This window comes from Indicator indicator, chromosome 11, assembly GCF_027791375.1.
Source record: "Indicator indicator isolate 239-I01 chromosome 11, UM_Iind_1.1, whole genome shotgun sequence".
Taxonomy (NCBI): Eukaryota; Metazoa; Chordata; class Aves; order Piciformes; family Indicatoridae; genus Indicator; species Indicator indicator.
Genome location: NC_072020.1, coordinates 3914454 through 3927713, shown reverse-complemented (window position 1 = coordinate 3927713; position 13260 = coordinate 3914454). Strand labels below are relative to the sequence as shown.

General features: G+C 44.8%; 1 protein-coding gene across 1 annotated transcript; it reads left to right on the top strand.

Moving 5' to 3' along the window:
- The first annotated feature begins 4862 nt into the window (after positions 1-4862).
- Positions 4863-10815, top strand: LOC128970093 (uncharacterized). The gene is made up of 4 exons (XM_054385113.1): positions 4863-5010; positions 5705-7642; positions 9573-9692; positions 10790-10815. Exons 1-4 carry the CDS (start codon positions 4863-4865, stop codon positions 10813-10815), a joined length of 2232 nt encoding a protein of 743 aa, XP_054241088.1.
- The last annotated feature ends 2445 nt before the right edge of the window (positions 10816-13260 follow it).

Genomic DNA, 13260 nt, shown 5'->3' with positions numbered 1-13260 from the left:
CCTTAAATATTCACTTGGAGGTATGATGCTCAACTAAAAATTCAAGCATTTCCACATTAAGAAACTAGATTAATAATTAATGCAGCTTTACTAACCATAAGTTAGTTTCTGAAAGGCTGAGTGTTTTATAATGGATATCTTATTCATGCGTATAAAATTTATTCTCCAAATGCAACAGCCACTAAATTAATGAAGAGAAATTTTAGAACTTGCACCACTTCCCCTTAGTTTCCTACTCACATGACCAAAACAAAACAGCCTGCCTGAAAAACTCCCCCCAACTGGTTGTCCAAAATGCAGCCAAAAAAATAGTAAATAAGCAGCAACATCCTTTCTTCCACTTGAGCCTGCTCCTGCAAGATGCTAGTTACACAACACTGAGTATAACAGGACCCTTTTACTCCACACACACAAATCATTTGGAAAGAGGTGTGACACATATACCCAGGGCATGAGGCCATGTGACTTACACACCTAAGCATACTAAATACTAAAAACTACCTCTTTCTCCTGATGCATCTATAAGAAACTGAACTAAGTTGATTGTGTATTTTAACGACCTCCTTAAATGCATCTTAACACAATTCAGGCAGATACAGCCCTAGGACAGCCCTCAACAGCACACCCACATTCAGGTCCCCTGTGTAACACTGAAAGCCAAGCTGTGGCTTTGCAAGGAAACCTCTAAAAATGCAGGTGTTAGCTACAACACAAATCCATTCCTAAACTGTAATGCATTTCAAAAGCAGCAAGTATCTATCCCGGTCAGGACAGAAATAGTAGTAAATACCAGAAAAAAAATAGGTATGCAGATGGCTAGCTTCAAAGCTACACTATGCATGCATTTAGAGTTTACACGCTCACCAGGAATTATTTGGCTCTTCAAATCCACATATAAGCCCTGTAGCCTGCCCTCAGTCGCTGTAAGCACGGACACTACGTACACTCACACAACTAGATGTACTGACAAGGAAAAGTGGGCAAACCCAAGAAAGGGCAATGTCATCGCTGTGCTGTTCTAGATTTCATCGTGTCTGTCCCTTCAAGCACCTCTAAGGAAAAACGCACCGAGGTCGTAAACATCCCAACGTACTCCACTGAAGAGAGGCACTGAAAGTTGGAAGCCAAACTGCTCTGCCCATTACAGACAAGAGTTTACGATCCCCTCCTGCTTACGGGACTAGAGAGGAAACAATATTTCTTTCCTCTGCCGGACATCCAGGTGAGCCGTCTCCTTCCACCGCTGCTTTATTTCCTTCCTGCTTCCCTCAGAAAACCCCCACTAGCCGTAAGAAAGAAGGGCACCTTCCCGCTCCGCGAATACCGGCACACTCCGGGGGGTCAGGGGCGGCCCCGCCGGCCGCAGGGCTGAGCCCGCCGCGGTTCCCTCTCCTCTGCTCCTCCCGACTCTCCCGAGCTCCGCCGCGCCAGGAGCCGGCCCCGGCCAAGGGCGTGGAGGCAGGCCAGCAGCCACCTCGCCTTCTTCCTCGGGCTGCCTCCGCCACAGTTCTCTGCTGGTGTCCAACGGGCCCAGGAGCCGCAGCTGCCGGGCGGGAGCGGCAGCAGGTCGCGGAAGGGGCAGGCGGGAGCCGCACCCAGGCTGGCGGGGAGCGATAGGATGCCGCAGAGCTCCCCGCGGGCCTTCCCGCCGCGGGAGCGCCGCCGAAGTCAAGGATCCTTCGCGATGCCGGCCCACCCCTGCTCCGGCCCCGCAGGCCGCCGCCGGCCAGGAGACGGGAAACGGGACCCCACGGCCGCGCCAGACGAGGGCGGCAGCCGCCGCACGGCGCGGCGGGACGCGAGCTCGGGAGAGCCACTGCCGCCTCCCTCCCCGCCCAGTCACCACAGACAAACCTCCGACCGCCGCTTCCTCTTCTACCTAGCGTCCCGAACACGGGCAGCCAGGGGTGAGGGGGCCAGGGAAGCGGAGGAGGAGGTGAGGATCCGATCGCACCCAGCCTGCGGAGGCAGCGGCCCCTAGGCGCGCAGGCGCGCTGCCCTCCGCCTCCTCATCCTCCAGAGCACGGCCGCCGCGCCTGGCCACCTCCACTGCGCATGCACGGAGCCCAGCGCGCCAGGCCGGGCACCACGGCCCGCCCCCGCTTCCTCTTCCGCTTCCTCTGCCTACGCCAGCGCCCGCGCGCCCAGGCAACGGAGGCCGCGCCCGCGCTTCCGGCGGCGCAGGCGGCGGCTGCAGCGCTCCCCCTGCTGGGAGGAGCCGCTCACTGCAGCCTGGAGGTCCTGTGGCCTTAACGGTTGATTCCGGAACGGTGGAGGTTGGAAGGGACTTCTGGGGATCATCTACATCCAACTGTCTTGTTAAAGCAGCTTCATCCCGGGCAGGCTGCACAAGATCGTGACCAGGTGGGGTCTGAATCTCTCCAGAGGAGACTCCACAGCCTCTCTGGGCAGCCTGTTCCAGTCCTCTGTCATCCGCATGGGTGAGGCATTTTACAGTTTGTGTTCCAGTGCCACAGATAAGTTTAATGTGAACATTATCGAAAGAAAACACCCAGACGTGACAGGAATTTCCCAACCTAGAAAGGTCCGTAGTGTCTAAGCGTCCACACCCCTTCGTATTTCCTCTGGTCACTCATCTCCTTGCAGAGTGCATTCATTCTCTCGCCATCACTCCCAGCATCAGAGCCCTGTCATCCAGAGACATGAAGGTGCCAAGTGGCCACCCAGATTCTCATCTCCCTTAAAGACCCCTGGCAGAGCTGAGTTACAGTCTCACATTTCATAACTCTTATGTGTGGCAGAATAAATACATTTCCCTTGTTCACATGCGAAGAACATCACGTTTGTCAGCCCACCATGTTGTGAGGGAAGGGCATCGCTCCCTTTACTCTGTACTGAACAACAGGTGAACTTCAGAAACAAATGCAAGCTTTGCTGTATCTGATTAATTGTTTTTCTCCCCGGCAAAAAGTGTCTTTAACAGCGATTTTAGGCAGAAGATTGGTAATATTTCTGTCTGCTTTTCCTTTTAATTCAAGTTCTAAAACAACAAAAGTGAAACATTGGATTCACTTCAGGGTGCAGCTTAAAAGTCTGCAAGACTGCAAGCTTTTGATACAGCAGCTGCAGGCTTTTACTTTCATTCTTGTGCTTTGTTTCTCCCTCCCATACACTGATGGAAAAGGGTTCCTAGGTCATTGTCAAATGAGCCCCAGGTGGAAGGGGGAGTGGACAAGCAGCAGCTGCCTGCCATAAAGAGGGTGAGCCCAAAGCTTGGTTAGTTTCTTGCTGGGCTGTAAGCAGCAAGCATGGACTCTAGTTTTGAGGGGCTCTAAGGGGGTAGGAGTAGTGTAGTTTTTTGAGGACTTGGTTTGTTTTGTTTATGGTTTGTTTGTTTGTTTTTTTCTGTTCTATCACGCTCTCGAAGTCAAGATCATTCTGGGAGCTTTGGATAAGGAGAGTGAGGGGCATCTGTAGGCTTCTGATGCTTACAAGAACTGGACAGGCCTTTTTAGATGGAAACTGAAGAGGGCTCCAGCGTTCCTGAAAGCTTTCTGAGACTCTAGGCTGAACTGTGTGCTAGTTTGAAACAGGTCCTTGAACTCTGTTTTATTTTCTGTAACGTTGAAGTGCTTATGTTCTTGTAAGAATTAAGCTTCTATTTTGTTGTTTGTGTAGTCACTGAGCCTTCTGTGATTTCTCTTTGCTCATAAGATGGATGTATCACTGGTATGGGTGGGACTGGACTGAGCTTAGTGTGTTAACTGGGGACACAGAAGTGTGGGAGGAAGTTGTCCTGTGAATTTTGTATGGCTTTGAACAAGAACTTATGCCTTTTGTTTGTTTGGGGTTTTTTGTTACTAATCGATTAATTTAAGCACAGGAAGCATAGTGTCACTGAAATATTTTGTTTGCCATGTTAGCTATCGCTGTTCCTAAGTATATTGTCAAGTGCTAATCCTGAATGAGTAGAGGTCTTGTGGTTTCAGACACAACATACCTGTTAGCACCAAGAAGTGTTGTTTTCATGAAGCACCAGATTTCTGATTAGGTGAAGGCTATTGTTTGGGGGTTATGTTTGTTTAGTTTTCAGGCCTTTTGTTTGGGGGCTAATTGTTTTGGAGCACTCTTTATATCCATGTGTGTATAAAGTTACTGGTCCTGTGGCTTTGGATTATAAATCCTAATACTGAGAGCTGCATGTAAAAGGTTCCTCAGCAAGGGAAGTGCATGGACCTGATAGAGCAAGTTCAGAGGAAGGCCACGAAAATGATCAGGGGGTTGGAGCACCTCTGCTATGAGGACAGGCTGAGGGAGCTGGGGGTGTTCAGCCTGGAGAAGAGAAGGCTCCAGGGGGACCTAACAGCAGCCTTCTTACAGCCATAAGAAGGCTGCAGAGGCAGTGTTTGCAAAGGCCTGGAGTGACAGGATGAGGGGCAATGGTTTGAAATTAGAGAAGAGCAGATTGAGAGTGGATGTTAGGAACAAGTTCTGTACCATGAGGGTGGTGGAACATGGCAACAGGTTGCCCAGGGAGGTGGTTGAGGCCCCATCCCTGGAGATAGTCAAGGTCAGGCTTGACAAGCCTCTGAGCAACCTGATCTAGTGGAGGATGTCCCTGCTGACTGTAGGGGGGTTGGACCAGATGACCTTTGGAGGTCCCTTCCAGCCCAAACCATTTTATGAACCTGTGAAAGAAGTAAAATCTTTGACGTTGACTGTGATACCAGTTTTCTGCTTTCTCTTTGAAGGCAGTCCTTGTCTTCTGGAAAGATCAGGTTTTATTGGGCAGGAAGAGGAGCATTTGTATTCTGACAGAGCATAACAATGACTAGGTTAAAGTTTTTAAAAATGGTTAATCCTGCTCATTTCTCTCTTTTAGTGTTTGAAAATCATTAGAAATGAATACTGCCTCATCTTCAGAAAGTGGATCTTACTCCACAAACCATACAAGACCCTTTTTTTATGCACAGCCAACAGCACAACAACCTTTTCCAAATCCATGGTACCTCAGTCATGCATACAGCCCCTACTGTGTACCTGCTCCAGGTGAGCTAAAGGAGAGCTGCCTATGGTAGCTCTGCATAGTAAGTTACTAAGAAGAAACAAATGTCTATCTCTGTTAACAAGCTTCTTGTGAATTTAGGGTAGAATTAATTTATTATTAGTTTTTAACTGTTAGCTGAATGTTTAGCTTGTATGCTGGAAAGCAAGCACTTGTTTCTAGAGACTAAAAGCTAAGTCAATTATTAAGGAATGGTTATGGTACAGATAGAAAGCTCCAGAATGTGCCTAATGTTCAATGTGCGTATTTGAGGTCCATATATCCATGAGAATACTATAGGTATGGATAAATAGAAACTTCCACACAAACTATATAGTTAGATACATTCTGTAAATGCTATACCTGTGTTCACTTGCTGTCTTCTTCAGAGACAATCCTATTGCATAGTCACTAAAACACCAAAACAGTACAGAAAGCTCTTTGTTTTATGTTCCAAGGAACAAAATCAAGCTCTGGTTGAAATTTTGTTATGGAACAGCTTATCTGGACAAACTCTACAAGCTACAAACTCTATTTCCACACCAGATTTGTTTCTAAGCATTAACAGATGGAGGGTTTTACTTACCTATGTGTCTGATCTTGCAGCTGTCCCTATTTATACAAGCAAATGTTCATCAAAATGATTTGGATGAAGAAGAAATATTCATCTTTACTTGTTTTTTTATCCCCAATGCCCAGGCTACCGAAGTGGAAACCCATATTTCCCCTTTTATTCTGTTGCGCTCCACGAGTACCCTGGATATTTTGTTCCACAGCATCCAGTGCATGCAAGAGTTAACAGAAGGCCTTATTTTAATGGTCCCCCACCTTCCCCTGTGTTTTATCATGCAACGAGATTTAGACACTATAGTACCTCTGGGAAAAAGATGGAGACAAAAGAAACACAGACTGATCCTAGACAGCCTGAAAGCAAGCCAAAAAGGCACCAAGATGTCCTAGGTACAGAAACGAAAGGCTGTGATGCAGGAAATATGGCCTGTGCTTCTTCTGGGATAGGTACAGAGACTGAAAGTGCTTCAACAAATCAGGATTCGTCTGGATCTTCCATTGTGGTAGACAGAGAGCTTCATAACAAGAGCCTTTCCAGGTCTACCCAGTATAGAAATCTTCCTACTGGCAGCTATGCCTTTGAGAAGGAAGAAGTGAGAATAGAATATGGAAATGGCTCTCCTGCTATTCAGCTATGGAAGTCCTTTAAAGAAACTATCCCCTTGTATGATGTGGCAAGTGGCAAACCAGTCCCAGAGAACATAGTGCAGCGTGACTTATTTTCTGTTAGCTCATGTGAAGGAATGCTCTACGGCCCTCATGAAGGGGAGAAAATGGTGCCAGGAGCTTCCTTAGATGAGAGAAAAACTGCTCTCCCCTCCAAACAGGCTGTTGAAGCCACACAAGGAAGTGAGGTCCAAACTCATGGAGTGAAGCTGGATGCAGAGAAGCAGATGATTACAAGTCAACAGGCAAAAACCCTCTCAGATGACACCATGGCAGTGCAAGTGACAGAGCTGGTGAGATCTGCTAGCACAGAGCAGCCAGTAGTCAGGCAGGATGTGGTAGCAGCTAAGAAACCTAGCTCAAAAAAATCCACAGCTTCCAAAACTCCTCAAGATGAGCCCAGCTTGGTTCAACCAGCAGGACTACTTCCACCCAGTATGGAGGTAATGGATGACTTGAGCTGCCAGCAGAAAAAGCTGAATCTAAGCCATGGTGCAGCCAATGACAGTCCAAGAGATGGCAGCGTGTGGTGCGACGAATCCATGAGGTATGTTCCCTCTGACAGCTGGCTGGCTTGTTTGGACAGTATGGACACTAACTATGACTATGGCCTTTGTTTGCCACAAAGGAAACCTCCAAGTGTGCTCAGTCTGTCTTCTGATGATATGTCTTCTAGAGAGGAAAGCTCATCCATTGATAATGCTCCAGTGTCTTATTTTGCCCCTGACTATGTGCTTCAGAAAAGCATGTACACTTTCCAGAAAGGTACAGAGGGCTTGAAGAGAGAGAAGATTACAAGTGGTGGGTCCCTTAATGAAGATGAAGTGGTAGGAAAGGAGCAGATGAACAGCTTGAATGACAAAGACTCCAAAAACTCTTCAACTGTGAAGACTAAGGAGGCTTCTAGTAAAGGCAGAAAGCTGGGAGACCTTCCTAGATCTTCTAGTCAGAAAAAAACCCATTCTCTCAAGAACAAAGCACCTAAGAGTTTGCCAGAAGTTGAGGACTCTGAAGAATATTCTGTGAGGGAAGAAGAGGAGGAGCAAGATGAAGAGGAGGAGGAGGAAGATGATGATGACATGGATGAAATTGAGTATTTCTTTCAAGAAGCCACTCCATATGGAATCCTGACACCTAGTAAAGGTAGTTTCTACCCAGTTGGCCAGAGAGTGCTTTGGAAACCACCCAAAAATGCTATACCAGCTCAGTTTATCGGCTGGCCTGTTCAAGAGAAAATAAATAGGATTGGGCTTGGTGAAAACATTGGTGTACTTTACAAACCAAAGGAGAAAGTACAAGATGAAGTTGCATACAGTGACTATGGGTGTTATGGAAGGAAGAGGCCCACTGCAAGGAGAGAAGGTCCTGAACACCAGCGGGCGCTATGGAAGCTCTTGGGAGGTAAGCAAATGGCTGAGAACACACCTACAAAACCCCTGCAGTTGCAAATTGTAGTTTCAACCAGTGGGAAGATTAGAGATTGCTGCAGCTCAGGGCTTGATTAGGAGCCAGAAGTACTGCAGAATCTTTTTTTCTTTGTTTCGAGGCAGAGGAGGTTTGCTGCAATTTTTTACCTCTCGCATGGGGCTGCTGCATCTTCACAGCCAGCAGAGGATTTGGTAGAAAGTCTCCTCTTGAGTCAGATTTTTATATACTTGCTGTTCTCCCATTAGTGAAAAAATTCAGGAAATTTACCATTGCTCAATAATAACAACTTGGAAACTCAGCATTTTAAGTTTAGACCAACAGCCTGACCCTCCCACCACAGACCCCTGTTAGCTGGGTCAAATGGGCTTAAGTTCATTGTGGCCATACCCTGTTGAACTTCTCCCTTCCTGGAGAACAGGAATCAAATCATCATGTGTTGCTTGTTTGTTTTGTGGTTTGTTTGTTGTTTTTTTTTTTTTCCAATTGCTGCTGCTCTTAGCAACAAAACCTTTGCTATATTTTCATATAAGCAGTGTGAAGTGGGATTAAATCTGATCTGGAGAACATTTTGTTTTCATAAAGGTTGATATTGGTAGAAACTGGATTCATCTGAACTGGGAATAAGCAGAGCTAGCAGCCAGGGTTCTTAACTGGTTGCATGGGTGCTCTAGTAAGTGGCTGCTGTTTAGTGCAGCCTTGTATTATGAAAAGCATCTGTAACAGGGTGATCTAATAACAGGCTTAGTGTTCTTCACCTTCCTTTATACAAAATCTGTGGATTTAAAGCACTTTGTAATTTAAGTGTGGTCTCCACAAACCTGGGTTTACTTTAATGGGCTCTTACCATTAGATGCAGCAGGTAGCTTTGCATTCTGACTTGTCAATCAAACAGTGTATTAACATTTAGCAAAAGTAAACTCTGACCTTAAATCAACTTTTTATTTATTAGGAAGGCTGTTGAGGGAGAACATGGGGATATGGCCTGAAGAGTATTGGATTAGAAGTGGTGCTAAACCCAAATTTACCAGCCAAGTACCTAGTAGTGTCTCGCCTCCAGCCAAGAGCAAAGAACAAGGTAGAACTCATTTCCTCTGTTTCAGTTCTTAGGGAGCATTCAAAAAGGCATGACACAAGCAGCAAGCACCTATTGGGATAACTATCATTGCTCTGATACTGCTGAAATGATGCTGCAGTGCACTGAGGCTGTTTGGCCTTTTTGTTACCCCTAGCTTTCTCTTCCTCTTTTTCCAGCCTATGTAGTTCATAAGAGGCCACCACATTCAGTATGAGCAAGCAAGAACTGGTTTATTGAGTGCTGTTCATGACAGTGGATGTCTCAGAAGTGCTAGCAGAATTATGTCCTTTTTAAAATGGTTTATCTTAGGACTGATTTCTTCAAATTACATTTAAGGGGGTTTGACTAAACCAGATCTGTTGCTTTAGCAGTAATATCATATGTTAAATTTGACTTCCTGAGCTGTATACCTGTGGTGTATAACTTAACAGGTCTGAGGAGCTGAAATTGTTTTTAATTTATTTTTAAGGCAATGGGTGAGTTGGTTCACTTGGAGAGCATCAATTAATCTTCAACAGTTGAAAAGTGAACTCAAGCAGAATTATCCAGCTCTCACTAGCTTGGGTTTTGGCCATGTTAACACCTGTGCAAGTTATGACCCAAATACAGTGCATCCAGAATTATGGTTAGGCAGTGACTAGACAAGAGAAGGTCTCTTGATACCTGTAGTGTCAATTTCATCTGCCACTAAATTTGGTATGTAAAAGGATGGGAAAAGAGGAATACTACAGGCCAGTTAGGCAAAGCCAACCTTAAATTGACTTTAAGACTATGCTTTGCAGAAATTACACCAGTTATATCTTGATTTTTTTTTTTTTTTTTTTCCAGGGTGCCCACCTTTGGTTAAACTAAAGAAGAAAAGAATAGGCAAACCACTTTCAAAATGCAGAGACACAAGACATGAAGTGGAGGAAGAAGTGTGGGAGATGCCTAGAAGTGTACACAAAGGTTGGTGTACATTGACAGCTACAAAACAAAAATCACTGCTGCAAGCATTTTTTCACTGCTCTCTTGGAATTGTTGTTCTTGGTTTTAGCTGCAAGGATATTAGCTTGTGAAATGATAGCAAATGAAAGCAGACAAGATGAGAAAGAAGCAAGCCAGACTTCAAACTGTTACTCACTTTGCTATGAATACTGCTGTAGTCTTGAGCGGGTTACATTCCTTCTCCTTATGCAAAGAAGAAGGGAATGAACCAAAACAGAAATCCACCAAATGGATTATTTGAGTCTAGTTGCTCTTCAAACTGTTCTAGCTTTTTAAAAGTATTGGCTAATGTATCACTTTGCTTGAAGAAAAAAAGCTATACAGCAACAGCCATAATACTGTTACTTGATACAACACAACTGCATATAGATAATTCACAGAATCACAAATATTCAGGTTGGAGAAGACCCTCAGGATCACTATGTCCAATCAATAACCCTACTCTACAAGGGTCACCCTAAACTATCTCCCCAAGCACAACATCCAAAAGACCTTTAAACACATCCAGGGTTGATGACTCAACCACTTCCCTGGGCAGCACATTCCAATGCCTGACCTCTCTTGCTGAGAAAAAAAATTTTCCCAATGTCCAGTCTAAACCTACCCAGTCACAGCTTGAGGCCATTCCCTTTTATTCTATCACTAACTACCTGTGAGAAGAGACCAGCAGCAGCCTCTCTACAATGTCCTTTTTTCACAACTTCAGCTCTATGGAATAGGAACTTCATGCTACAATGGAGGGGGAAATCCTATGCTTTTGAGCACTGGTAGAGAGTCTGAAAAGGTTATACCTTGAAAAAGGTCAGTACATAGAAGAAACTATCTGAAAGATCAAAGTTCCCTCTAGAAAAGAACAATTTGAATATTCTGAATATTCTCTCAGTTAAATAAAGACACTCTCTTACTTGTACATTACACTGAATTGTAATCCTCTGTTTATTTGCAAGGTAGGAAACAAACTTAAGACTAAAGCATCTTACTAGTTAAAATTGGTGTCAGGCCTTGAGTCAGATTGTTTGAACACCAGTGTTAAACCTTTAATTGCTGCTCCTTTTTAGTACAAGCTTCCAGGAAACTTGCATAATCCCCAACTACTTCTTACATTTACCCCTTAAAGAGTTGGTGTTTCTTGCATGCATTCAAGCATGTAGTTGCAATAGCCCATTGAAAATGTTCTGAGCTTCTTATGGAACTCTGTTATACTAGGATATTCTGAAGTCCAACAACATTCCTGCAGGATTTGTTCTTCCTGGGAGGCTGAGTATAAAGTTCTAACAACCACCAGTATCTTGTCTTGCCACAGGAAAAGGCAATCATTGATGCCTCTTTTCAGAAGTAAATTGATATACATTATTTGGAAGGAGAATGCTTGCTTTAATCTTTCTTTTTTTTTTTTTTTCTTTAGGGCATGGAACAAGAAAGTCTCTCTATAAGAGAAGATAACTGCAAATATTGGGGCAGGAGGGGGAAAAATGTCTTGGAGGTTTGCATAAATCCAGAACTCAGCAGTTATTCTCTTCTGTGTTTTGCATGTTGCTGTGTACTCTTCAAGGGTAAGAAGTAGCACTGTATGGACTGAGGACACTGTTAGGATGGAATTAAGTATTTAACACTGAAGTCACCTTTTTTACAGCTAGCACATCCACTATTTAAATAATAAATCTAATAGAATTGCACTTTGGGACTTCTTTGTATCCATCTGTATTTCCCAGCACTTGTGTGTGACTTTGGGATCACACACAGCCAGTTCTGCTGACAGGCTTGGCTGCCTTGTAAGCTCACAGTGAAAAGGTACTCTTTTGAGGGAGGGTGGTGGGAATGGGCAATATTTCACAGGTACTCCCAAGACCATACCACTCATCCTTTCCCAGGTCTTGCACTAGTTGGTGTTCTTTCTGCCCAATTTAGGGCCTCCTGAGGCTAGCTCCCAAGGTGATGTGAGGGAGCAGCAGTAGGACTGTTTAGACAGCCCTTTGTCTGAATACAAATACTACTTTAAACTAATTTCTGAACAACCTTGCTTAACCCATGCTAGGGATCCACACCAGTTCCTGAAGTACTGTGTATGACTGTTGCAGTGCTTCAGAGACTCCATGTAGTAGACTCTAACAGTACAAGTCCTGTGACCTGAAAAGTAAATTTCTGCTTGGCTTTTTCTTCACTCAGCAGCATGGATGATCTGTAGACTGCATCTTCAGGCACCTGGCTTACAACTGTATGGAGTGTTCCAGTGGGTAAAAAGACCACACTTCAGAAAGCTTAGGGATTTTTAAAGGCTGTAAATTTGAAGTCCAGGCTCTTCTTACTCAGCCAGGTAACTAGGCACAGTGATATTTGAGATTTACCTTGTTACAGAAGCATATACGTGTCAGCTTTGGTTACCACTGAAGTTAGATTGCCCAGTGATGAGTAACTGCAGTGCTGGCACTCTTGTGGAGTTGTCACTCCACTGCCTTGGAAGTTTTCACATGCTTCCTGCAGTATCTACTGAAGAGCAGCTGAAGAAGCTATTTGCTGCTTGGCACACCAGTAACAAGTCTTAGACTGCTATGCTGGGAGCTTTGTTTTGGACAGACTGACTGTCTGCAGCTGAATGTCTAAAGCATTATTTGTTGCTAAAACATCTGTTTCAAAATGGCTGTGGTATAATCACTGAGGTAGAGCCTTGCCAGGTTTTAGTTCTGTAATTTAAATTTTGATAGAACCTGCATAGCATAAAGATTTCCCTTTTCCAATGTCCTGATGTCTGCCTTATGTTGGGAAAGATCAGTTACAGATATTTCCATTGAAGCAGAACAATGGAATAGAGGAGTTCATGGCAAAATCCCCACCCATTGCAGGCTAACTGTAGGTGTACCAAGGGAAAAGAAATTGACTCTTAATTCTTAAGAGTTTTCAGATTCCCCTGACTAACTCCCTGTCACCAGTCACCTCAGTCAACAAGACTGTAAACCCCAAGAAATAAGACAACTGTCAGTATTTTTTTTTTCTCTGAAAAAGGCTTTAAGAATGGTTTAGAGCATTAAGATAATAGCATATAGTATCTGATGACCTGTGAAGCTGTATTTCACATTTATTTAGCATCCAAGAGGCCTTGAGCAGCCAAGTTGAGCTGAAAGGTGTTCCTACCATCCAGTCTAAATCTCTTCTAATGTCAAACCATTGCCCCTTGTCCTCTCCTTACAGGTCTTTGCAAACAGTCCCTCCAGCTTTCTTGTAGGCCCCCTTCAGATACTGGAAGGCTGTTAAGTCTCTCTGGAGCCTTCTCTTCAGGCTGAACAACCCCAGTTCCCTCAGCCTGTCCTCTTAGGAGAGATGTTCCAGCCCCCTGATAATTTTTGTGGCACTCCTCTTGACCCACTTTACCAGGTCCAGAGCTGGATGTAGCACTCCAGCTGAGGTCTGAGCAGAGTGGCAGAATCCCCTCTCTCCATCTCTGGCCTTGCTGCTTTTGATGCAACCCAGGATGCCATTGGCCTTCTGGACTGAAAATGCACACTTTTGGCTGATGTCCAGCTTCTCATCCCCT